Here is a 24,932-nt window from a genome sequence, read left to right as displayed (position 1 = left end):
AACCAGCCAGTGCTTAAACGAACTGCTTTGTTAACTATTTTTCTATTTAATGTGTTTGTCATTAATAAATTACATTGTCCTATATAATATTTACGTAAAATGCATTATTACATAATCAATACCTTTACTTACATAATCAAATACAAATCAAATCTCCACACAAAAGAAAAAAAAGAGATATTTTTACTTACAATCCCACACAATTATTGGAAGTAGTAAAGCCACCATCAACCACAAGATTATGGCCACTCACATACTTGGCCTCCCCACTGGCGAGATACAGAGCAGCCTCAGCCACATCTTCAGCCCTTAGGGTTTCTTCCTTCAAGTTTGCCAAACCCCTCACCATTTCCTCCACCTTCTCCACCTCTTCTTCCACTTCCTCCCCGCTCCTCCACGCGTCAACAAGCATGCTGGTGGCCACCCCAAACGGGGAGATGCAGTTAACCCTAATCCCATACTTGCCCAGCTCGCAAGCCGCGTTCTTCGTCAGCCCCACAATGGCGTGCTTCGACGCCGTGTAGGCGTGCGGGCCGAGCCCTCCCATCACGCCGGCCACGCTCGCCGTAGAAATTATGCACCCGCTTCTTCTCGGCACCATTGCTCGGGCCGCGTGCTTCATTCCGAGGGCGGCGCCTTTTACGTTGACGCCCATGATGCCGTCGAACTCGTCGGGATCGAAGTTGATGATGCTCTTTTTGTTGGCTTGGTTTCCGAGAATCCCGGCATTGTTGAAGAGGACGTCAAGTTTGCCGTAGAGGGAGACCGTTGAATTGATTAGGGTTTCGATGTCTTGTTCGCAGCTTACGTCGCAGTGAAAATAGGTGGCTGAGGGAGACAGTGAGTCGGCCAAACGAGTGCCGGTGGCATCGTCAATGTCGGCGACAATTACTTTGGCGCCGTGTTTGACAATTAGCCTCACTGTCGCCTCCCCGATTCCTCTAGCGCCGCCAGTTACTATTGCAACTTTTCCGTCCAGCCTATATGGAAGAAGGTGAAGAAGGTTTCTCAATGAAAAATAGATACCATATATAGATTAGCATTGATATGTTATTATAGCGACAGCAATCTTAACACAATTCGTGTTGGAACTATCTATCATTAGTAGTTTGAACGAGTAGACTGCCATATAAACAACAACAATAAAAAGACAAAGAAATGGTGGATTGGGCATGCATCCACGCACATTAATGCATTAAAACTTTCCACCTGCCTTTTATTAAGAGTAGTGGGTGTGGGAGAGGTGTTTTCCGGCGGCCTGCTCATCTTGACATGAACTCGGTGGAGGGTTGTCTCGGCCATCAATTGAGCAACTGGCATTGTTATCGGCATTAATAATTCAGAGAGAGAGAGAGAGAGAGAACGAGGGAGGATGTGGTGAGAATGAAAGAGAGGGCTGGCTTTATATAATAATACATATATACCTTAGAGGTAGAGATGAGAAAAAGTGGTAACTTGCGTATAGGGCAGTGCTTGCTTTATTTAATTTTCAGTGGAAGGGGAACTTATTAATTGCTTAGTAATGTCCCTTACCCTAAAGCTCGCTTGCCCCTCAAGCACATCTTTATGATCTCTATCTATCTAAAAGAATAACTCTAAATCTTTTGTGAAGTCAGGTAGTAATTAATTAATTCCATCATTTGTCACGAAGAGTAGCTGCATCTTTATAAGAAGCCATTGACTATTTGTTCACTTGATGTCACCTGCCTTGATCGCTTCTCATGCGTATCAAAGAAGAAGAAGATGGAACAGACCAGAAATAAAGGAATTGAAGCTGAGAACACACAGACACACACATATATACATGGGAAATGGAATTGACTTATAGGATTCTGAATCTCTCATCATCATCCATGCCAACGGATATACGTAACAAAGTGTACTTTTTCTGCGAGCTTTACACTTTGTGAATATATCCGATGAGCTCACCCTCCATGCATCGTACATCATATATCAATCCTAGATGGTTTCTCAATTCTTTTTGCTATATGCCTTCTAGATGGACACCCAAAAGAGGAAAGAGAAAAACTGATGTCTGATGAGATCTTTTTTCTTCCTAATCCATATATATATATATATATATATATCAGCAATTTCTAGCTAGCAGCAGCAATTAATAGTAATGTACGTACGTTTAGCCGGCGCACGCAACCAAGCAACAGACACCCCACCTTCTTGTATTAATGAGGATGAAGTATATATCTAGGAATATTCACACACAAAAACAAATATATATATATATATATCGATGTTACTTGTTGGTATATGTGTAGTAGTTTCTTGCTTCTCCAAATCAATTAATGAATTTCAACATTCGTTAATTTTGGGAAGATGTATATCCCTCTAATAAACTGTATGGGATCTAAAGATTCTGAATCTCTCTGTTATGCCAAAAAATCAAGACTTCATTGACGTTAATATGAATTTCACTTCTAACTTTATGGTTTTTGTCCGTGGGTATTAAATTAATTATTATTCAATTACGTTATTATTTGTTTAGATTATTTAGATAAAATATTATTATTTAAATATTTTAAATAGGATTGTTAGGGGTATTCTTTATACCACACTTTATGGGCTGAAAACGATTCAATGGATCAGCCAAATTCTTCGAAGCCACTATGCCCCAAGTTGAGAACGCCAGGGCAAGGTCGCAAGTCACTTCAATTGAGTTCAAATTACAAAATATCTTAAGTTGCAAAACACGTCACCAAGTTATTCAACTCACATCATGAAGAGATAACGAATTTATCGAAAATGGTTAGAGAATAAGTCAACCTCCCTAATATAAGACAAATTGGTTCTCTGCAAATGCGGAATTCGTTCCTGATTAGGTGAAGCTGAGAAGGAAATATTATATCCATGATATTATCCTTCCATTTTGGATTTCATTCAAATTGTAAATACCCCATACTATAAATAAGGGTCGAAAATCATTATATGAGGGAAAGCAATAATATACTGTTACTTTGCCGAAATAATCAAAAGAACAGTCATGGACTAAGCATTGTTCAAGCTAACCACGTAAAAAACTTTCTTGCGTACTTTCTCTTCTGTTCTTTTTCCTTGAAATCATGTTTATTTTCTCAGTGCAGGCAAACAAATCACGATCGACTGATTCTTAATGTCGACAAGGATTTTGCTGGAATGGGTGCATTTAGTAAAACCCTTTAAAATAAAATTCTATACCACACATGCGAGCGATGACTAAAATTATCATAGGGTACCTAGCTAGAGTTTTTGATGAATTGAATTGTTATATCATCTGATTTTGGAACATTTGCAATAAAAAATTTTCAATTAACAATGGGTGAATGAAAAGAAAGCCAGGCCTTTTTGCAACATAACTGGGCCAACCCATGAGTAATAGATGGGCCTTTGTGATGGGGTTCAGATTCCCCCCCCCCCCCCCCCCTTCTCTCTCTCTCTCTCGGGGGGATATTCTGCCTAGAATTGGTTAAGACATTATTGAAATCAAGTAAAGTTGTAAATTTTGCATGTGTTTATCATCTAGTTTTCGATTAGATTTGTAGAAAGCCAAAGGCTTCAAAGTGAGCGTCTTTGAGAGTGTGCCATTATATTTTTATATCACTTGAAAGAGAACAAAGTGTATGAAAATATTTGTAATTATCCTTATTATAATAGAATATTTTTTGAAGCTTGCCTCGTAGTTTTTCCCTCAATATTAGAAGGTTTTCTACATTAAAATTATGTCCCTTGTATTTCTACTTGTATTCTATTACGTGGTGAGAAAAGGTGATTCTGAGAAGTTTTTCCAGTTTATCAATTCTCTGTCTAATTTTCCCACCAAGTGGTATCAAGCTCTTGGTTACAAAAATGTCATTCTTTTCAGAAAATTCTCAGTATGCTCTAGTTGCAACATTGTTTGATCTTGAATATCAGAAAAGAATTGTCTTGGTTAAAAGCATCTTTCTTGTACATCCGATTACTGGATTTAAGTGTGGTGTGTGGAAGTGGATGTCTAAAAAAAGTTCTTGCTAAGAAAAGATTTGGAATTTAATTGTGTCCATTTGTGACCCACTTCTCTTTCCGGGAACTTACTTGGTATACTATTCACATACATATATTATTCCGGTATACAGTTACTGTTAATAGTGAATAGTTAAAACCTGGTTCAAATTTGATGGAGGCTAGTACAAGCAAAATGATTAGTTTGAACGAAACCAACTATCATGTATAGAGGGGAAAAATGAAAAATCTCATTTATGTGAAAAGTTGGCATCTACCAATATTTGTAACACAAAAGCCCAAATCGAAAATCGATGAAGAGTTGGAATTCAAACATGCCCAAGTATGTGGTTTTATTCGACAATAGGTAGATGACAACATACTCAATCATATTTGTGATGAGACGCATGCCAAATCATTGTAGGAGAAACTTGAATCTCTATGTGCTCAAAAAATCGGTAACAATAAGCTTTTCTTGATTAAGAAGATGATGAATTTACATTATAATTACTTGAGTGATTTTCAAGAAGTTTTGCAACAATTGTCTTCTATGGGTGCAAAGTTTGATGATGAGATTCAAGTTTTATGGTTGCTCGGTACTTTACCAAACTCTTGGGAGATATTCAAAATGTCTTTTTGTAACTTCGATCATAATGGTGTAGTGATGATGCAACTTGTTAAGGGTGTTAGTTTGAACAAAGAGATGAGGAGAAGATCTCAAGTTTCGTCTTCAATATTCGACGTTTTTATCACCAAAAATAGAGGGAGAAGTAAAAGCAGAGGTCCAAAAGGTAAAGGTAAAAGCCGAAGCAGGTCAAGGCCTAATTACAAAAATGTAGAGTGTCACTATTGTGGCAAACTGGGACACATTAAAAAAAAAGTGTTTCCAGTTCAAGAAAGACATGAAAAAGGACAATATTAAAAAAAGAAAAGAAAGATTGTGACCACAATGATATATTTGATGTTACTGATCTTGTCATCATTTGTAATGAGGAGGTAATTAATTTTGTCTGTCAAGAGACAAACTGGGTCATTTATAGTGGAGTTGCCTTACATGTTACATCAAAGAAGGAACTCTTTTCATCTTATACGCCTGATAATTTTGGGGTGATAAAGATGGGTAATAAGAATATTTCAAGGGTTGTTGGATTATGAGATATCCACTTGAAGACCAATAAAAGAGCACAACTGATTCTCAAGGATGTTAGGCATGTGCCTGATATTCACTTTAATTTAATCTCAGTGAGAATGCTTGATGATAAAGGCTATTGCAACACCTTTGATAATGGACAGTGGAAACTTACTAAAGGTTCATCGGTTGTGGCCTGAGAAAAGAAGAGTCATAGTTTGTATATGACACAAGCTACCAGCAACAGTCGAGATGTGGCACAAGAGACTTAGCCACATGAGTGAGAATGGACTAAACTGTTTGGCCAAGAAGAATCTGCTCTCAGGTGTAAAGAGAACAAGTTTAAAGATTTGTGTGCATTGCATGGTTGGGAAGCAAAACATAGTTGCTTTCAAGTGTCACTCTCCTTCAAGGCAATCGAATTTGTTAGAGTTGGTGCATTTCGATGTTTGTGGTCCCTTAAAGGTAAAATCCTTTAGTGGTGGAATTTATTTTGTGATGTTTATTGATGATCATTCAAAAAAACTTTGGGCATATGTTTTGAATACCAAAGATCAAGTGCTTAATGTTTAGATGTTTGCTTTCAGAAGCAAAATTGTCAAAATCTTTTTAAGGGGAGGCTTTGCTCACAACAATACATGTTATCAACCTATCTCTAGCAGTTGCTCTGAATGGTAATGTCCCGAACAAAGTTTGGTATGGCAGAGAAGTCTCTTACAATCATCTACGAGTTTTTGGATGTAAGGCGTTTGTTTACATTCCGAATGATGAGAGGTCAAAGCTTGATGCTAAGACATGACAGTGCATATTTAACGGTTATGGTCTTGATAAATTTGGCTACAGATTGTATGACTCGATTGAGAAGAAACTCATTCGAAGCTGCGATGTAGTATTCATTAAAGATTAAACCATTAATGATATTGAAAAAGCTGAGAAGAAAGTGTCTAGTGGCAGTGAAAGCGTGATTGATCTAAATTTAGTTCCTATGGTGAACTTGCCTAATCCATTTAATTTGACAATGATACTTAGGGTGATAATCAGACAGATGCCCAGCTAAGGACAGATGATGATCCTATTGATGATGTAGGAAATGATGATAAGGTTGTTGAGCAAGGGGAACAACCCCTTCCACCATCGCTCAAAAGATTAGAGAGAGAGCGACGACCTTCTTCTAGGTACTCTAGTTTAGAGTACATTCTTCTTACTGATAAGGGGGAGCCAAAGAGATTTGATGAAGTTCAAACTCATAAAGATAGAACCCAATGGATGAGAGCCATGCAGGACGAGATGGATTCTCTATAGAAAAATAATACTTATGAGCTTGTGGAACTTCTAGAAGGCAAAAAAGCCTTAAAGAACAAATAGGCGTTCAAGCTTAAGAAAGATTGTAACAAGCTAGTTAAGTTTAAAGCTCTCTTAGTCATGAAAGGTTTTGGACAAAAGCAAGGGATCGATTTTGATGAGATTTTCTCTTCGGTTGGCAAAATCAACTCTATTAGAACAGTACTAGATCTGACAACTAGCTTGGATCTAGAACTTGAGCAATTTGATGTGAAGACTGCATTTCTCCATAGTGATTTGGAGGAAGAAATCTACATAGTTCAACTAGAATGATTTGAAAAGAAAGGGAGGGATCACATGATTTTCAAATTGAAGAAGAGCTTGTATAGACTGAAGCAAGCTCCGAGACAATGGTATAAGAAGTTTAACTCTTTCATGATGGGTCATAGATATACCAGAACTGACAGAAATCACTGTGTGTATTTTAAAAGTTTTTTAGGTGAAAAATTCATTATCCTTCTACTATCTGTAGATGATATGTTGATAGTGGGGCAGGACAGGGAGATAATTAGCAATCTGAAAAATTAGTTGTCAAAAGTGTTTGACATGAAAGATCTAGGACTTGCAAGGAAAATTCTGGGAATGCAAATTTTACGAGACTGAAAAACTAAAAAGCTATGGTTGTCACATGAAAAATATGTGGAGCAGGTTCTAAAAAGATTTAACATGCATAGTGCTAAACCATTTAGCACACAATTGGTCAGTCAATTTAAACTCGGTAGAAAGAGTTGTCCCACCAATCAAGAAGAAAATGAAGACGTGGATAAGATTTCTTATTCCTCTACAATCGAAAATTTGATGTACGCTATGGTCAGTACCCATCTGGATATTGCTCACGTGGTAGGAGTAGTCAACAGGTTTATTTCCAACCCAAGTACAGACCATTGGGAAGTTGTGAAGTGGATCTTAAGATATCTTAGAGGTAGTACAAAAATGTGCTTGTGTTTTGAAGGGTTTGAACTAATTTTGAAGGGATAAACAAATGCAAATATGGTAGGTGATCTGAACAGTAGGAAATCTACTTTAGGATTCTTATTCACTTTTGCAAGAGAAGTAAATTGCAAAAATGTGTTGCCTTATCTACAACAAATACAGAATACGTTGCCATGATCGAAGTAGGAAAAGAAATGCTTTGGTTGACAAAATTTCTTCAACAATTGGGAATGAAGCTAGGAAATACTGTAATTTACTGTGACAGTCAGAGTGCTTTAGATTTGAGTAAGAACGCTATATATCACTTATGCATAAAGCACATTGATGTAAGATACCATTGACTATGGTTAGCAGTTGAGAAACATCAATTCATATTAGAAAATATCCATATTGAAAAAAACCCTGCTGACATGATGACAAAAGTTGTAGCTCGAGAGAAGCTTCAACTAAGTGTCGGGTTGGCAGACATGGACTCCGTTTAATTTTTCCATCATTATTCTCCTTACGCATAGGTTGAAATGAGAGAATTGTTGGATTCTAACCTAATTGTGTCTAAATTAGGTAGCCACCAATTGCTCTTTGGGGGGTAAACTTCAAGTATAAATATCCCCCATTTTCGAAAGGTTGAGGCATCTAAATTTGAGGATCCAATAAACAAGAACAAGTTTCAATGTAGATGGGAGGCAAGAAAATTAGAGGCTTCAAAATGAGAGTCTTTGAGAATATTATTATATTTTTTGTATCACTTAAAAGAAAATAGAGTGTGTGGAGATATTTATAATTATATTTATTATAGTGAAATATTTCTTAGAATTTGTCTCGTGATTTTTTTCCTCAATATTAGAGAGTTTTTCATGTTAAAATTATGTCTTTTATATTTTTGTTTATATTTTATTATGCCATGAAAAACGGTATTTATAAAAAGTTTCTGCAATTTATTAAATCTCTTTTCAATTTTTTGAAGAGTATCTGTCGTTGGAGTTTGTTGGGAGCATGTCGTAAATCTGAATTATCGCTGAAGGAAGACTGTCATAATAATATTGTTCAAGCCATCATGCCTGACTCTCCACTTGATGAGACGGAAGCTCGTGGATCTCAGCGGAAGAACAATTAATTAAGCACCTCGTTCTGTATCAATCGCGTTCTGTTTGTAAAGTATCACTTCTCATGATGGAATTGCACGTGTTGAATTGATGATGCAAGGGTATTCTGAACATGCACAATAAGAGAGTAGCTTCAGTTTGAAGTTCCAGGCCTCGGATTCTGAAGGTACTGACATAGAGCTTGGAAGGGGGTGGAATCCGCGTTTTGGAAGATGAACTTGCCGGTTCCCCCCAAGTGCCAGAGATGGAGAGTAAGGGAGGCGAATGGCCATGGCAAGGTGAGAGAAACTATTGATTATTAATTTGCACTTCAACATCTCGTTATTCTAGATCTTCTCATTTTTGTCCGCTGCTCAGTCATGTGTTTGTCCTGGATATAGGTGTTGTTGGCTTGGACTACATATAGAGCTGACAAGGTTGTAGTAGGTAGATGCTTTAATTTCCGAATCAATGATTCAATGTGCCTGCACTTTTTACTACACAATGTATGTATCAATGGTTTGGAGGCTGACTGCCTCAGCCTCTTCTTCCTCTCCCAAATCCAAGGTCATGTGATTAGCGTTGCCGGTCGGTCTATTCAAAGTTGGAACTTGACTCCTTGGGGTATTTTAATTTGAGTCCCTTGGAGTTGGAGGGGAAGCCCCTTTCAGTCAAACCTTGTTCATCTTCCTTCAATATTTTCCAAACCTTTTTGTTTTCTTCTTCTTCTTTTTTTTCTCTTTTTAACAACCCAACAAGATGTTTGGCATTAAAACTATGCTGAAGTTACCGCAATTTTTTATGTTCCACTATTATGTAACTGACCAATATGATTTGCCATCACCATCGCTTCACTTGTTCCCAGTCTGAGTTCTTGCTTATTTTCTATATATTTCTGAATGAAGTTTTCATTAGGTTGTGTTGACCACTCCATTCTCAACTGATGAATGAATGTGTGCTCACATTTTTTTTCCTCAAATTAGGCAAAGACCCTTTTCTTTCTTTATTTCTTTCTTTTTGTGTGGCTAGGTTCAAAGACCCCTTTCTGACAGATTGTTTGTGATGAAGGCTAGAAAGCTCATTGATCAACCAGCTTAATTAATTAATTAATTAATTGTCTCCACTAATAAAGACAACCTCGCCTTCTGTTATTATTATTGTCAGCCTAATTAATTAATCCTTCACTAATAAAGACAACTTGGTTCTATCCTTAAGACTTATATGGTTCCATTCTACACCAAGTCCTCTGGAATAAGGGACGATCTTCCATTGAAAAGTTGCAAGGGCCACGCATATCATGTGCATCATGAAATGCGCATCAAATTCTGATTTGTAACGTTAATCTTTCTATTGGTGATTGGCCCTTGTGGCTGGCTGGCTGGCTGGCTAATGAACAACGCCTGCCAATTATTTCATCGCTCTCTTGCATGACTATCTCATAATATATTATTAATTTGCGATTTCATAATTAATGATTCCGATATAAAGAAATGAACAGAGAATCCGACAACTCTAGAGGACCAACCAAAACACCCTTGCTTCGGTTTTTTTGTTGACAATTCTACTTGAAATCACATGAATATTATCTGAATAAGTTGATATCTTGTGTTGTATGTCATATAAATATAGATATAAATATATAAAACATTAATATGAAGTGTTAAGTATTTTAATTAGTTAAATTTAACATTTAATAAATCAATTAAAATTGCAAGCAATATCCAACTTTGTTGGCGGGCGGCTCCAGATTTGGGAGGAAATGTGCAGACAAATTAATTAGGCAGGCGGCTGCCTCTCTAACTTAAATTTAGATACATTCGTTAATGCAAGCACAAAAGTCTTATTCACACTAACACGCGCGAATGCCAGACCAGTGAGAACGCACAGAGTCAGTTGCAAATAAAATCATTTAGTTTAACTCATCAATAAAATGTAATAGATATATTTGATTTCTGTAATTTTCAGATGTTGGGGGGGCTAAGAAGGAAATTATTTAGTTTCTAATTTAATATTAGTTTCACATGATTAGTGATTTGTAACTTAACTGGGTGAACATAACATAACAGGGTAAGTGAGGGTTCTAGAAGACGAACCAAGGAAATGGAGAGCCGTTGATATAAATCCCATCCGCCAGAGAAGAGATGACACGTTTACAGAAATCAAAGCCTGTCGTTTTGCGGGGCAGCAATTGGCCGTGGCAAAAGCCAGGAGCTTTCCCATCCATCCTAAAATCTATATGTATGGGGGAAGTCAGAAGTGGTATGCCACTAAAAGATAATGATATATTATTATTATTATTATTATTATTGATTAATAAAATATTTTAAAATACGATATATTTATTATAAATCAAATAAATAAATAGCTGACTTAACGACCCATTATTACCATATATATGTACCTTTTATCACATTTGATGTACAGAATATAAAAACTATATATATTAGGAAATTATAAAAAGAGCCCACCCGAACCCGACCCCGACCCGGGAGATCGAGCGAGACAGCGCGTACGCGGTAATTTCCATTCACCACATGTCTCTCTCAGTCTTGCTCTGCACACGTAGACACACACGCAAGGCGGCCGCCTCCTTCTGTCATTCATGGCAGCCAGTCAAAAACACGAGCTTTGACCAACCCCCCCCCCCCCCCCCCCTTCTCTCTCTCTCTCTCTCTCTCTCTCTCTCTGCCTTCATATTATTATTTTCCAAGGTCAAATATCACCCGAGCTTTCTCAGAAGATGCCTCCTCCCTCTGCAACAAGAGATCAAGATTGCCAACACCCCCATTCCCCAATTTAAAAAATAAAATAATAATAAAAAATAAAACCGATTATCCTATGCGTGTTCGTTTTCACTTCCTCCTCCTCCTCTCTCTCTCTCTCTCTCTCTCTCTATAGACTTGCCACCTCCATTTATAACAACTCTCTCTCTCCACCCATCGGATCTCTCTCTCTCTCTCCTCTCAATCTAATTAATGGCCTCTCCTTCCGGGAGCTTAGACACCTCGGCTACCTCCTTCCCCAAGCCACCCGCCTCCTCCTCCTCCTCCTCCTCCACCACCTTCTCTTTCTCCAACCCCTTCATGTCCTCCTCGTTCTCCGACCTCTTCAACCATGACTACCCCTCCTCCGCCCCCGCTCCCACTGTCAGCAGTGGCCTCTCCGATCGTGTCGCCGAGAGAACCGGCTCCGGCGTCCCCAAGTTTAAGTCCATTCCGCCGCCTTCCCTCCCCATCTCCCCTCCCGCTTTCTCCCCCTCTTCTTACTTCTCCATCCCTCCAGGCCTCAGCCCCGCCGACCTCCTCGACTCCCCCGTGCTCCTCTCCACTTCCAATGTAATTATATTCCATCCTTTCTCTTTCTCTTTTCGTTTTTGGCTTTCTGTTTGGTTCCTATGGAAACATAAAGTTCAGTTCAGAGTTCTTAACGTACGTTTGACTGATTGATTTATGCAGATTCTTCCGTCTCCTACAACCGGGACTTTCCCAACTCAGGCCTTCAATTGGAAAAACAGCTCTGTTTCCAACGACTACCACCAGGGCATCAAGCGGGAACCAAAGAACAGCTCCGACTTCTCTTTCCAGCCCCAAACAAGGCGTCCAACTTCATCCACGACAACCTTTCAATCTGAACTTCCAACTGTAAGTTCTATATAACAACCTTTACTTGATTCATGCCCAATTCTCTCCCTATTTTATCTGAAACTATCTCAACTTGTTCAAAAAATTCCAGGAAAACCAAGGATGGGATTTTCAAGAAGCCATCAAGCAAGATAATAATCCATCTTCAGATAAGAGCCTGGTGAAATCTGAATTTGCTTCTCTGCAGAGCTTGTCCCCTGATATTTCCTCAATTCAGACCGACTCTCGCCCCGGCGCCGGCGCCGGCTTTCAATCCAGTTATAATCGTTATAACAATTCATCGCAGTCGATAAGGGAGCAGAGAAAATCCGAAGATGGATACAACTGGAGAAAGTATGGGCAGAAGCAAGTGAAAGGGAGCGAAAATCCGCGAAGCTATTACAAGTGTACTTACCCCAATTGCCCAACCAAGAAGAAGGTTGAGAGGTCTTTAGATGGGCAGATCACCGAGATCGTTTACAAGGGTACTCATAACCATCCGAAGCCTCAGTCTACTAGGAGATCATCGGCAAACCCAGCTTCTTGTCAAGCAGTACAACCCTACAATCCTCCCACCAACGAGTTCCCAGATCAGTCGTATGCCTCGCATGGCACTGGGCCGATGGACTCGGTTGCGACGCCGGAGAATTCTTCGATCTCGATCGGGGATGATGATTTTGATCGAAGCTCGCAGAGGAGTAAATCAGGAGGGGATGAGATAGATGAAGATGAGCCTGATGCCAAAAGATGGTAAGTCTAATCCATAATTTCAAAAGAAATAAAAGACTGAATTTTCCTATTAGTTGTGGGGATCTTATTTGAGTTTTTTGCTTTGAAATTTTCCAGGAAGATAGAGGCTGAAAGTGAGGGCATGTCAGCCGCAGGGAGTAGAACAGTGAGAGAACCTAGAGTTGTAGTCCAAACTACAAGTGACATCGATATCCTTGATGATGGCTATAGGTGGAGGAAATATGGGCAGAAGGTGGTCAAGGGGAATCCTAATCCAAGGTAAATATGAACCTTTCTCTCTGTTTCCACTTCTCCTATTTCTCCCTAATCTTGATCAAAGTTCTACATATATATGCCTAAACAATCTTACGATTCTTCATCCTTCAATTGTAAACTAGACCTTCAATGATTAAATCCCTGTTTCCTTGATTACCACCGGCCTTGGCCTGTCTGCCCTTTACCGCCACATTCCTGCTCAATTATAGAATCCTATGGCAACGGCCTATTATGTTCTTGGTGTGGCAAAAATAACAATTGTTTTTATATGTGCACCTAAGGAATTTGTTTCGTACTTGTGTGTATAATAAGGTTTCATAAAACTGAGGGCATTTTGAACTTGCAGGAGCTACTATAAGTGCACAAACCCGGGATGCCCGGTAAGGAAACACGTCGAGCGCGCATCACACGACCAAAGAGCGGTGATCACAACGTACGAGGGCAAGCACAACCACGATGTTCCAGTTGCCCGGGGCAGCGGCAGCCACTCCCTGAATAGGCCTTTGCCCACCAACACCAACGGCAATGCAGTCATGGCCTTCAGGCCTTCCACAATCTCCCAGCACCCCACCACTAACGCCATGGCCAACCCAATTCGCAGCTCAAGGCTGCAAGCTGAGGGCCAAGCACCCTTCACGCTAGAGATGTTGCAGAGTCCTGGGAGTTTTGGGTTCGCCGGATTTGGGAACCCGATGGGCTCTTATTTGAACCAGCCCCAGGTCCCAGACAACAATGTCTTCTCCAGGGCCAAGGAAGAGCCCAGGGATGACATGTTCCTTGAATCGTTGCTGTGCTGAAGTTTTCTTGAGATTTCCAAAGGTTGGTTTTATTTAAGTTTAGGCAAAGAATGGATTATAGATACTTTTACTAGTACAATAAGAATTCAAGATGGTCAGATTCATTTGTTTATTTGTCATTTGATTTTGTTGTGTTGTATATTTTTTCTACTGGGATTTGGTTTTGTACATTCAAATGAATATGATGTACAAGTTGCTCCTCAACTTAGTTTTTTTTTTTCCCCGATTGGTTTTGAGGCCATTGTTGGCGTCAGAAGTGTATGTATGTACAGCCTCAATTCATTGTGCTAACCAAAATATAGTGGTGTTTTTCTTCTTGTTTTAATCGGTAGATGATCCAATAATCAAGTTAAAGAGAATTTTGATCAAGTTAGATAATTTTGCGGGTTGTCAAAAAAGGATCACGGTTGGCTTGATTCATCTATTTGCTTAGAACTCTCCTCACTTCCATTCTTGATTCATCTGTTTAGCCAAAACAAAAGGGTAGCTACTTGAATGAGAGCTCATCTTAGACAGCAAGATCTAACAGTTTAAGTGGGGTTGGTTTGTGAATGTAGTTTTGGGTTTGATTTGGGAATGCGACGACGGTACAGCTCCTCTTTTTTTTTTTTGGACTGGATTGTACTTTGACTATATGTATTAACAAAATTTTAACAAGGTGGGATAACACAAATACTTTTAATAGAAACAAGATTTAATTAAAAAATAATGAAAATCAAATATTATGGGTACTTACCCTTCTAACCACCAAGGATCTCTGAGTTCGTTGCCCAATGCCCACAAACAAAAGAAGGCCAAAGAGAAACAAATCACAACTCTGCAATCTTCCATATCCATAATTGAGTCCAAAACATTTTATTTCCTCAAACCATTTAAGTGAAGTGAAATAAACATAATACTCAAAACAACGAAACTGATCATCTATCCATCCATCCTGTATGAGTATGAACTCAAAATAAGAGTAGGCTTATAATAAAAAAAATTGGAAGTGTGGCAAGGCAGGGCAACAGCCAGAATGCAATCGACAGCTCCTAGATATGATCAGAGGGACTCAAGGGAAGTGTCATTTTGAAGTGCTAAATTATTCATTTATAATTTTAAACAATATTATGATACCTCTAAATTATAAATATGTTTTATTGGTAGGTGTCAAAATAGGGGTGTTATTTTAATATTTTTTATTAAATCAAACTAGAAAATTCAAATTAAATTTCAAAAATTGAAATAAAAACATTTAAATTATAACAATTAACTAAAATTAAAATATTTATTTTAAATTAAAATCAATTATATATATATATATACTCTAGCCTTTTTCCCCTTTCCTTTTCCTTTCTACGCCTGTCTTTTTCTATATTTTCCTTCCCCATGACGGCTCATCGCCCCTCGCCCTTGGTCAGTCTTTACTCGCGGCTCGACCTCATTGGTCGTCGCCTCGCCCTCACAGGTCGTCGCCACGCCCTTGTTGGTTCTTCCCTCAGTCACTCGTCTCGTCTCGCCTTGCTCTCGTTTGCTGTCTCTTGACTTTCTTGCTCCATCACTTGCCAGCTCGTCCCTTCATTTCTCGCTGGGCGATCGCTATTTTTCTAGCTCTCTCTCACTTCGTCATTTACCTCGCCTATAAGCTCTTGTTTTAAATAATATATGTATTTATAGAAATTAAAATATAACTATTAAATTTTATCGTTAAAAATGATACGCCTTCTTTTTTTCTCTCTTCAAAAGTTAAAAAAATGACATCACAAAAAAATTATTATCATTTTACAATCCCATTTACCACTCCCATTAGAATAGAAAATTTTTAATTTAAGATGTCATTTTGACAATAATGGGGTTAACCCTCCGATTGCACTACCCCATCTGAGTTGCCCTTAGAGGGAGGAGCAAAAGCATTGAACGAGTCAAAGATTTGTGGCTGAGAAACACCAAATCGGATGGAGACGGATGGAGTAACTTGGCGCATACGTTGGTCAATGTCAACTCATGACTTTAATGCCACAAGACAATAAACAGAGTTTTGGAGAGGTTGGTTGGAGGCTTGCAGCTCGACTCGACCCGAATCGACACATTAATAATAATAATAGATTCATATCTTCATTATTGAGGGAGAGAGAGAGAGAGAGATGTGTTGTTGGTTGCTTCTGCTCCAGTTTTACGTCTCTAGGGACAGCTTCCTCTGGGCGTGGCCGTGGGCCTGGGCGTGGGGGCTGTTCGGTCAATTCGTCTGCCCTCTTGTCCTTCCAGTTCCAGAAATTAAAATGAAAGACCAAAAAGACAAAAAGATTGCTTAGACTTACTTGTTTTAACGTGCCCAACACGACACATTTACAAACCCAACTGCTAGCTGATGGCCCCACCTACCTATTGGGTACTGGCCCCCCTCCTCTCAATAATCTCATTGGCATTTTTTTTTTTTAGGTTACGCAGTATCTCTCACGCACCCTTAAACTCATCCCAAAGTTAAGTGATTAAGATCTTTTTCTATTTTTTAAGTTATGTTCACCCTCACTTATCAAAAATCACTCTCAAAAAAATATTCTAAAAATTAATCTCACAATGACAATTTTTAACATGACTTTACAACCCCCTCTTTTGCCACCAACTATACCCTTGGGACATCTCATTAGCATCTTTTTCTCTGAATAAAATTGTTTGTTTATTGTTACACGTTATTCCCGTATCACTCTTTATGGGTCAATCCCAATCCAATGGCCGGCCCAATCACCCAAAAACCAAAATAGCGCAAGCAACTTCGTCAAAAAAGCCCATGAATTGTCGAAATTCAAAACTCATAAAGTAAGCATTCCGCGAGCTCCCGATAAAGCTCCTAACGAGCTTTCAACGATCGTCTAATGAGCTTTCAGCAAAAATCTCAGTTCGCTGGACCGTCCAGGTCGTTGGCCTAAAATCGCCATCTCGTATAAGTGGTAAAGCTGCTGAGAAGTCAGAAGTAGAGACTATTCACTTTATCTGCAACAACTCATGCCCCTCATAATGAGGATCTCACTCCCAGTTTTGTATAGACGATAAGGGCTATTTGTCCCCCATTATGTAATTATTGTATTTTTATATATTATCTAAATTATAAAGACCCCTCAGTATAATTAAGAATCAGAGATATCATAAGGGAATAGAGAGAGAATAATCAGATACTGTCATTTTAAGAAAATAATTAGAGTGCAGTCGTGGAATAGGCATCATTCTGGCAAAATCATGTAAAAAATCTTGGTATTAATTCACGTATGAAGCCTTTGTATTTTTCTTTTTGACACTTTAAACTTACTCACCGTGATCCAAAATGAATCAGGATCGGCTTAAATTTAACCTCTGATATTTACTAATAAACTTAACATCTTGTTTGTTAAAAGAAAATTCACTTTTCTGTAATTTCATTCGCGCGCTGTCAGCCTGTCATCCAATTATTATTATGTATATATTATTACGTTTCTAATTAATATAAATAAATATATAAATATCTTCGATCCACCGCGACGCTTATTATTATTAACCCCCGCAAAAACAATTGCCTTACGAAAAATGTTATTTTAATTGTCTCTTGCGTTTGGCGCCAATTATTAGGGTGGGGTGCGTTCGGTAACACCATGGACCTTACCCCACGTAAACCGGACCTACTCAGCAATCTTCTGCTACGGCTGCTCCCATTCGCCGTTCTCATATTTGCCGCTCGGTTCACTTACGCTGCCACCATCGACGGCTGCTCTTGCCGCTTCCTCCAATTCTGCTTCTCCTCCTCCGTCCCCGAGACCGTCACTCTATCCGCCGCCGAATTGCTACGCTCTCTTCGGACTTACTACTCGTCGGTGTTCCAAGATTTGATTACCGAAGGCTATCTCTCGCTCTGCTCCAAGGCTTTTTGCATCGAAACCATAACCGGCCAGGACGTCGCTTCTTTGAAAGAGATCGGAGTCGCCGACTCCATCGGTATCTCTGCTAAACCATCGCCACCGTTGGTAATATCCGGTCGGGCTGTTCGACAGCCGTTTGATGATAACACCTTCGGTTTTCATTTCTCCGGCGTCGACGGGCTGGATTGGTCCAGTCAACCCGCCGAATTCGCCTCCGAAGTATCGAGAACGCTCAAGCCGGGAGGTTTCTTCGTCCTCCATACGGTGGCTAAGGACATGTACAGTCTCAATTCGTTGCTTGAATTGTTCAATTCTTGTAGATTGATTCGTTGGCGGGACATCAACGGCCCCGATTTAGCCTTTCCGTCGATCCGTGAGGTTATTCTGATAAAAGAAAATCCAATTCCTGGCCAAGGTGAGAAAAATCAAAATTAAAATCAATCTTTGCGTCGCAATTGGGATAATGGTTGCTCTGTTCCAGGATATAAGCGGGAATTGATTCGAAATATAGAACCATTGGCCCCAAATGAGCCACTGAACCCTTGGATCACATTTAAAACGAACGCTAAGAACATTACATATTTACCTTCTTTGGTCGATATCAGTTTCAAGCCTGGGTATGTGTACATTGATGTCGGAGCACGGAATTATAGTTCGAGTATTGGAAGTTGGTTCAGAAAACGGTACCCGAAACAGAACAAGAACTTCGAAATCTACGCAATTGAAGCCGGCAAGGCGTTTCACGAAGAGTATGCGACGAAGAAAAGCCTTACTGTGTTGCCTTACGCAGCTTGGGTGAGGAACGAGACACTGTTCTTTGAAATCAGCCGTGAACCGAGGAGGAAAAGTGAGGAGAAAGGTATAGGGATGGGTAGGGTTCAAACCGTGCAATCATCAAGCAACTTTGTTAGTGATTTCCATAAGATTCAAGGCTTTGATTTTGCTGCTTGGTTGAAAAATGCAGTTTCGATGAGAGATGTTGTGGTGGTGAAGATGGGTGTAGAAGGCGCTGAGTTTCACCTGATTCCTAGGTTGGTAGAGACTGACGCCATTTGTTTGATTGACGAGTTATTTCTCGAATGCCATTTCAATAGATGGCAGAAGACATATACCCAATGCTTGGACTTGTTCTCTTCCCTCAGAAAAAGTGGAGTTCTAGTGCATCAATGGTGGTGAATTACTGAATGGTAACAGTCCATACTCCATCGAATTATTATTTATTTTTTTTATAAAGTTTTTAATTCTTCCATTGATATTTGCTTCTTGCAACATAAATGGAGACTTGCATAATTTTCTACATCTTATGTCATGTATTTTTATTTATTTTTTTTTTTTTTTGCCTTTTCCCACAAATAGGAGTCTTGATTTAGATATGGATGAGAGTTATAAGAGAGAAATAAATTTCTGGAAGCAATGAATTGTAAAGTTACGGTAAGGAATAAAAATTAATAAAAGGGGAGTATACTTATGAATTTTATTCTTTGAAACGACATGTCCCTATATTTACACATTATGGGTCCGTGTTTGACGTTTAAGATGATCTTCTAGTTCCAACTCTGGTGCTCCTCCGCCCATATCTTAATCCTCTTAACTGGGGTCTTCCAGGCCAGAGAACTCCTTCTCTCATTTTCTCTCTCTCTCTGCCTCTCTCTATCTCTCTCTCACCGTCATTCATAAGCCTGATTAACAGAACACAAGTCCCATGCACATTATAGAAAAGGATAAGAAACAGGCAACAATTTGGCCATGAATGCAGATGTGCCGACAGATGAGAAGAATGGATTCGAGGTCCCATATGTGTGCCATAATGTGCACGTTATCTACTCAAGAGGCATATGGCACGGCGACAACCCTCTCGACTACACAGTTCCATCTCTTATGATGCAATTGTCTCTCATCTCTGTCATCACCCGGTGTGTCTATTTCGCCCTCAAGCCCTTTGATCAACCCTTGATCGTTTCTCAGATTCTTGTAAGCTTAATCTTTCAAGTTTCTACATTCTTTATTATTTGATATTTATTTCTTTTATTAAACCTTCTCGTTGGTAATTTGCTGCCTTCTCTCTCGCTGCACTTATTGTTTATTGCTCCTGAGTGGCTAACCTCTATTATTAACAAGAAAGTAAACATGCCTTCATGATGAATGAATTTTAAAATCCTTAAAGAAAATTCCCTTGAACATGTTGATAGTTTAAAACATATCCACAATGCAGAACACAGAATGGTTTTAATCAAGATAGCCTTTCCAGGTATCTAGCTTAACTGCTTTTCCAAATTAACACATATCAATGCCCAATTTATATACCCAATGGAAACTTTTGTTGTTTATTTTAGTTTGTGTTATTAATCTTAATTCTGCTAAAGTAGTACTTTTGTCATTAGCTTTGACATTAGGGTTCAGATCATCTGGTCCATTTAGTTAACTCATGAAAGGACTTGGCCTTACTTATTGGGAAAAAAAAAACCCAAAGGACTCGGCCTTCTGTCCAGGTTTTCCATCTGTTCAATGCCCTCTGACTTGAATATATGCAGAGGAATGGTAGATTTTTCTGGAGTAGAATATTTTGAGTGCTGTGAATCTCTCATCATTAAGCTCGAGAAGCCATTCCAATGGCCCTCAAACTTCCTTGATCTTCCAGTTAACTTGTCTTTTCTTACTCCCCGTGCATTTTAGCTCTTTTCATGGATTTCCATGCATGTGGCCCATTTCAGGGAATGAACACTAGTTTGTCCTTAGAATGATATTGGATCTGAGCTAATATAGAGTTGAGAACCCTCTTCTGGCTGTTGTTTTATTAGTAGATCACAAATACAGAAATTTTTTTTCTTAACAGATGACCTGGTGAGAGACTTTTCTAATTGCTCTGTTGCTCTTTGATGACATGTTGAGCAGGGTGGCGTTGTCCTAGGTCCATCTATCCTTGGGCAAAATGTGGCATTTTCAACTAAAGTATTTCCAAAAAAAGGCAGGAATGTGATTGATACACTCTCAATTTTTGGTTTCACGCTCTTTATCTTCCTAATTGGAGTGAAAATGGATCCAAGTATGATTTTGAGATCTAGTAAAAAAGCTTTAGCTATAGGAGTCTTGGGGTTTTTTATTTCTTATGGACTGGCCAGTTCTGTTGCCTTCCTTCTTGATCATTTCCTGTCTTTGGATCAGGAGATCTCGAGGGTGCTCCCTTTTGTAGTAACTATGCAGTCCATATCTGCCTTCCCTGTTATAGCCTGCTTTCTTGACGAGCTCAAGATCCTAAATTCAGAGATTGGACAACTAGCCTCTTCATCTTCAATAATTTGTGATCTCTGTCAATGGACTGTAATGTCACTGAAGTTTGCTGCAAAGCTGGCTATGGCAAAATCATTTAAGCTAACTGTGGGTTCGCTGGCTTCGGTTTCCCTCTACATAGTAGTCATTGTATTTGCTATTCGACCAGCGGCTCTGTGGGTAATCAGACACACCCCCGAAGGGAGACCTGTAAAGGAGATGTACATATTTGCGGTCCTTTTAGCTCTACTGTGCTGTGGATTTATTGGTGAAGTTCTTGGCCTGAGTTCCCTTTTGGCTTCTCTGGCCATTGGCTTGGCAATACCAGATGGGCCACCTCTAGGAGCGGCACTAGTTGAGAGGCTAGACTGCTTTGTCTCTGTTCTGCTCATGCCACTCTTTTTCACTCTCTGCGGGCTACAGATGGATGTTTTTGCGATTACAAAACTGGAAAATGCAGGTATTGTGCAGTTAGTTGTTTTCGTTGCTTTTGTCGGGAAGATTGTAGGGACAATCTTGCCCCCTCTATTCTGGAAAATGCCATTCCGAGATGCCCTCTGTCTTGCCCTCATCATGAGCTCCAAAGGCATTGTTGAACTTGCTTTGTTGAATGATTGGAAGCGCAAAGAGGTAAGCTATACATCCTATTCCCTTCTCGTGATCTGACATTTTCATTTGTTCCCTTGGTCTAGTCTCTCACTTCGCTTGCAGGTTTTGAATGAAGAATACTATGCCATTATGATTATGTCAATGGTGCTTATAACTGGAGTGATCTCTCCGCTTGTCAAAGTCCTTTACGATCCTTCGAGAAGGTATGTCGCTTTCAAGAGAAGGACCATTTTTCACCTCAGACAACAGGAAGAACTTCGAGTCCTGGCCTGCGTCCATGGCCAAGAAAATGTACCAGCAATCATGACCCTTCTTCAGGCCTCCATCTCCACCAGTAACGTCACCGTAAATTTAGTCGTCCTCCACCTTATCAAGCTCATGGGCCGCTCTTCACCCCTTCTTGTATCCCACCATGAACGCGAGAAGCCTTCTCTAAACCCCACCTTATCTGAACGCATCTTCAACGCCTTCAAGAAGCTGGAAGAACAGAGCCCAGGCCGCCTCACCCTGCAATACTACAAAGGCATCACCCCCTACGAAACAATGCATAACGATGTCTGCTCTCTGGCTCTAGAGAAGAGAACAATTCTTGTCATCATACCCTTCCACAAGCAGTGGATCCCGGGCCAAAGGGTGGAGACAACCTACGCCTTCAGGCACCTCAACAAGAACGTGCTTGAAAAGGCTCCATGCTCTGTCGGGGTCCTCATAGACCGAGGCAACAGATCCAAGCCCCGGCATGTCATGGCCCACTCTTCTTCCTACCGAGTTGCAGTGCTGTTCTTCGGAGGAGCTGACGATCGCGAAGCGCTATCATACGCGCAGCGCATGGCGAGGCACCTCAGCGTGATGCTGACGCTGATTCGGTTCGCTTGCTCGTCGCCTTCGGCTCACATTGTGGGGGGAACAGACCGCAGCAAGATGCTGGACGCCAACATCTTGAGCGACTTCAAGCACAATACTGTTCAAGCCGGGCGAGTTTCATACCGGGAGGAGGTGGTGGCGAGCGGAGCAAGCGTGGTTGAGGTGACCAAATCGGTGCTGGAGAGGGATTACCACCTGGTCATGGTCGGCCGGCGGCACGGCCAGTCAGCCATCATGCTGCAGCTCCAGAAGTGGAGTGAGCTCGGAGAGTTGGGGCCGGTCGGTGAAATACTGGCTTCGTCTGACTTTGCGTGCGGGGCATCAGCGCTGGTGGTGCAGCAGCAGACCAAACTATGGGGACTGCAGGACCCGGAGGAGTCTACACATTTGAGGAAGATTAGTTGTTAGGCTGTTTAAATATATATATATATATATATACACACACACATTAATTCAGATAGTTGATCGAGAAGAAGATGAATCAGACCGTGCATCTTCTTGTTGAGCAATTTAACGAGGAAGATACTGGAAGGGATATGGTTAGGACTCGTCAAAGTATTTGTAACCAATTGGAAGATGGGAGCAAAATTTTGTGGGAGTTCATCAGTGCACAAATGTAGACTTTAAAAATAAATAAACAGATATATTGAGAGGAAAAAAAATGATACGATTGAAGATAAGATAAGGACATATCCGGAGCTAAATACAAAATTAGTGCAAGTACAGAAAAATAATTGATAAAAAGAGAAAACATGAAATGAGAGTATCATAAATGGCCTAACACATCACCATGGACATATCTGGATATAAAAGTCAATAATTGGTTGAAATTTGTTTTCAATTTTTGATAAATATAAAACCTACTATTAGTACCTCGTGTAATTAACTTGCATTATCATCTAGGACTTGATGAGATGATACAAGAAATAACATCTTTATATCAACGTTGTTCAACTCAATAAACAACAACAGTTATATTTAGCCCCCAAAAAATAGTTTTTTTTCTTTTTTCTTTTTAGTTTTGTATCAAATTTATATTTTATTTTTATATTTAAAATCTGTGCATAACTACTTGCTAATATTTGGGAACGGATTATATATGAAATTGAAAACCTTTTTATAGCTCTTAAACGATTGCATATTAGGTTAAGGGTAAATTTTACTTACATTTTTTTATGGTTCAGGTCGTTTATACAAAAAAATTTATAATTTAAAAAACAAATCTAGAAATACTTATAATAGTTTACCCTTTTACTTAAACACTCATTAGCTATATATGCTAGTTTAAAAATATTTTGAAATAAAAAAAAAATTAGACCATAAAATTTTTGAATGAGACGTTGGACTAAAATAAATAAATAAATCAAAAAGTCGTTAAAAGATATTTTTAGGCTACATAGAGTTTGCGACAAATAACTAAAATAGCAGCAGCAGGAGATTTGATTGTAAGTTACCCAAATTTTAAACATGCAATCATTGGCACGCACGCACTTGGGTATGCTAAAATTACAAAACTAATTATGACATAAATACCTTGTAATTTTCACAAGAAATAGATATACAATTAAAGCATGTCTTCTTCATGGTTTAAAACTGTGTGGCTTATGTTAAATTGAATGGATGCAATGCATTCATATAAAACATAAAAACAAAAAGAGTTTGAACAAATTTGTAAAATGTAGAGAATATATATATATATACCTAAGTTGTAATATCCAAAAAATTTTAAAGGACTCAAAGTAATTTATCTTAGGGCAAAAAAGGGAATTTTTAGATAAATTGAGAGTATAAGGGTAATTTATTATCATATGAATGACCGAATCGACTGCAGAGAGTGTCCTGGAGCCAAGATGTAAAAAAAAAATGATATAACTGTGATGCGTATTTCGAGACATGATTTATGACATCGAAATAAATGAAATTCGAAACGATTTTCGGTACAGCTAAAATGCAGCTACCATTTAAACTGCAAAACTGAATTGTTATAGGTGACTTTCGGGAAGTCAACATAAGCTTGAGGGGGTCTCAGTTTTTCATAAGTAACAACCCTTCAGCAGTTTCAGAGAGAAACAAAAGGGTTTAGGGCCAAAACGAAAATTCAGCTCTAAGTGCAGTTTTTTGAAATTGCCAGAGGAAGGTCAAAACGATATTTTTCTTAAATCTTCATGAGTCAAATGGATGTTTTAGGACTTAAGGGTCTTAAATGCAATTATGTAAAGTTAAGAGACTATGTGAAAATAGCTAAAAAGGTAAAAGCCAAAAGTTGATGGGCCAAAGTGTAAAAAAAGGAAAAAGCTTGTAATGGGAAACCGTCTAGCATCTTGCCGGTCGGCCACAGTCGATTTTGGCCACGAGGTTGCATGAGGAATGGTTGGGGGAGGCTTTTTGGTAAAGGCAAATCCGACAAAGGCCACCGGGGTGGCCAGAAAATGGGGAAAAAATGATTGAAA

The 24,932-nt window shown here is 39.2% G+C and overlaps 5 protein-coding genes across 5 annotated transcripts; 4 read left to right on the top strand and 1 right to left on the bottom strand.

The window, feature by feature from the left end:
* Positions 1-30: 30 nt before the first annotated feature.
* LOC127796731 (short-chain dehydrogenase reductase 2a-like) lies at positions 31-1,372 on the bottom strand. Its single transcript, XM_052329078.1, has 2 exons — positions 1,214-1,372; positions 31-980 (listed from the first exon to the last, which is right to left on the bottom strand). The coding sequence occupies exons 1-2, from the start codon at positions 1,330-1,332 to the stop codon at positions 188-190; spliced, it is 912 nt and encodes a 303-aa protein (XP_052185038.1). The 5' UTR covers positions 1,333-1,372; the 3' UTR covers positions 31-187.
* A 9,991-nt stretch (positions 1,373-11,363) lies between these two features.
* Positions 11,364-14,201, top strand: LOC127813273 (WRKY transcription factor WRKY24). Its single transcript, XM_052354168.1, has 5 exons — positions 11,364-11,789; positions 11,910-12,095; positions 12,187-12,824; positions 12,921-13,082; positions 13,426-14,201. The coding sequence occupies exons 1-5, from the start codon at positions 11,430-11,432 to the stop codon at positions 13,874-13,876; spliced, it is 1,797 nt and encodes a 598-aa protein (XP_052210128.1). The 5' UTR covers positions 11,364-11,429; the 3' UTR covers positions 13,877-14,201.
* Positions 14,202-17,450: 3,249 nt separating this feature from the next.
* LOC127807763 (uncharacterized) lies at positions 17,451-18,366 on the top strand. Its single transcript, XM_052345827.1, has one exon. It carries the CDS (start codon positions 17,479-17,481, stop codon positions 18,175-18,177), a length of 699 nt encoding a protein of 232 aa, XP_052201787.1. The 5' UTR covers positions 17,451-17,478; the 3' UTR covers positions 18,178-18,366.
* Positions 18,206-18,918, top strand: LOC127789834 (uncharacterized). The gene is made up of 2 exons (XM_052318886.1): positions 18,206-18,216; positions 18,348-18,918. The coding sequence occupies exons 1-2, from the start codon at positions 18,206-18,208 to the stop codon at positions 18,916-18,918; spliced, it is 582 nt and encodes a 193-aa protein (XP_052174846.1).
* A 570-nt stretch (positions 18,919-19,488) lies between these two features.
* Positions 19,489-23,185, top strand: LOC127789683 (cation/H(+) antiporter 15-like). The gene is made up of 3 exons (XM_052318665.1): positions 19,489-19,713; positions 20,635-21,639; positions 21,721-23,185. The coding sequence occupies exons 1-3, from the start codon at positions 19,489-19,491 to the stop codon at positions 22,888-22,890; spliced, it is 2,400 nt and encodes a 799-aa protein (XP_052174625.1). The 3' UTR covers positions 22,891-23,185.
* Positions 23,186-24,932: the final 1,747 nt, after the last annotated feature.

This window comes from Diospyros lotus, chromosome 1 (assembly GCF_014633365.1).
Source record: "Diospyros lotus cultivar Yz01 chromosome 1, ASM1463336v1, whole genome shotgun sequence".
NCBI classification, from domain to species: domain Eukaryota; kingdom Viridiplantae; phylum Streptophyta; class Magnoliopsida; order Ericales; family Ebenaceae; genus Diospyros; species Diospyros lotus.
This window is presented reverse-complemented; position numbering and strand designations above follow the sequence as displayed.

Coding starts and splice junctions, on each gene's coding strand:
- LOC127796731 (XM_052329078.1), bottom strand. CDS start 1,332: ATGCCGATAACAATGCCAGTTGCTCAATTGATGGCCGAGACAACCCTC. Junction 981..1,213: donor CCCACTACTCTTAATAAAAG/GCAGGTGGAAAG, acceptor TCTTCCATATAG/GCTGGACGGAAAAGTTGCAA.
- LOC127813273 (XM_052354168.1), top strand. CDS start 11,430: ATGGCCTCTCCTTCCGGGAGCTTAGACACCTCGGCTACCTCCTTCCCC. Junction 11,790..11,909: donor TGCTCCTCTCCACTTCCAAT/GTAATTATATTC, acceptor TGATTTATGCAG/ATTCTTCCGTCTCCTACAAC. Junction 13,083..13,425: donor AAGGGGAATCCTAATCCAAG/GTAAATATGAAC, acceptor TTGAACTTGCAG/GAGCTACTATAAGTGCACAA.
- LOC127789683 (XM_052318665.1), top strand. CDS start 19,489: ATGAATGCAGATGTGCCGACAGATGAGAAGAATGGATTCGAGGTCCCA. Junction 19,714..20,634: donor TGATCGTTTCTCAGATTCTT/GTAAGCTTAATC, acceptor CATGTTGAGCAG/GGTGGCGTTGTCCTAGGTCC. Junction 21,640..21,720: donor ATGATTGGAAGCGCAAAGAG/GTAAGCTATACA, acceptor CTTCGCTTGCAG/GTTTTGAATGAAGAATACTA.
- LOC127807763 (XM_052345827.1), top strand. CDS start 17,479: ATGGACCTTACCCCACGTAAACCGGACCTACTCAGCAATCTTCTGCTA.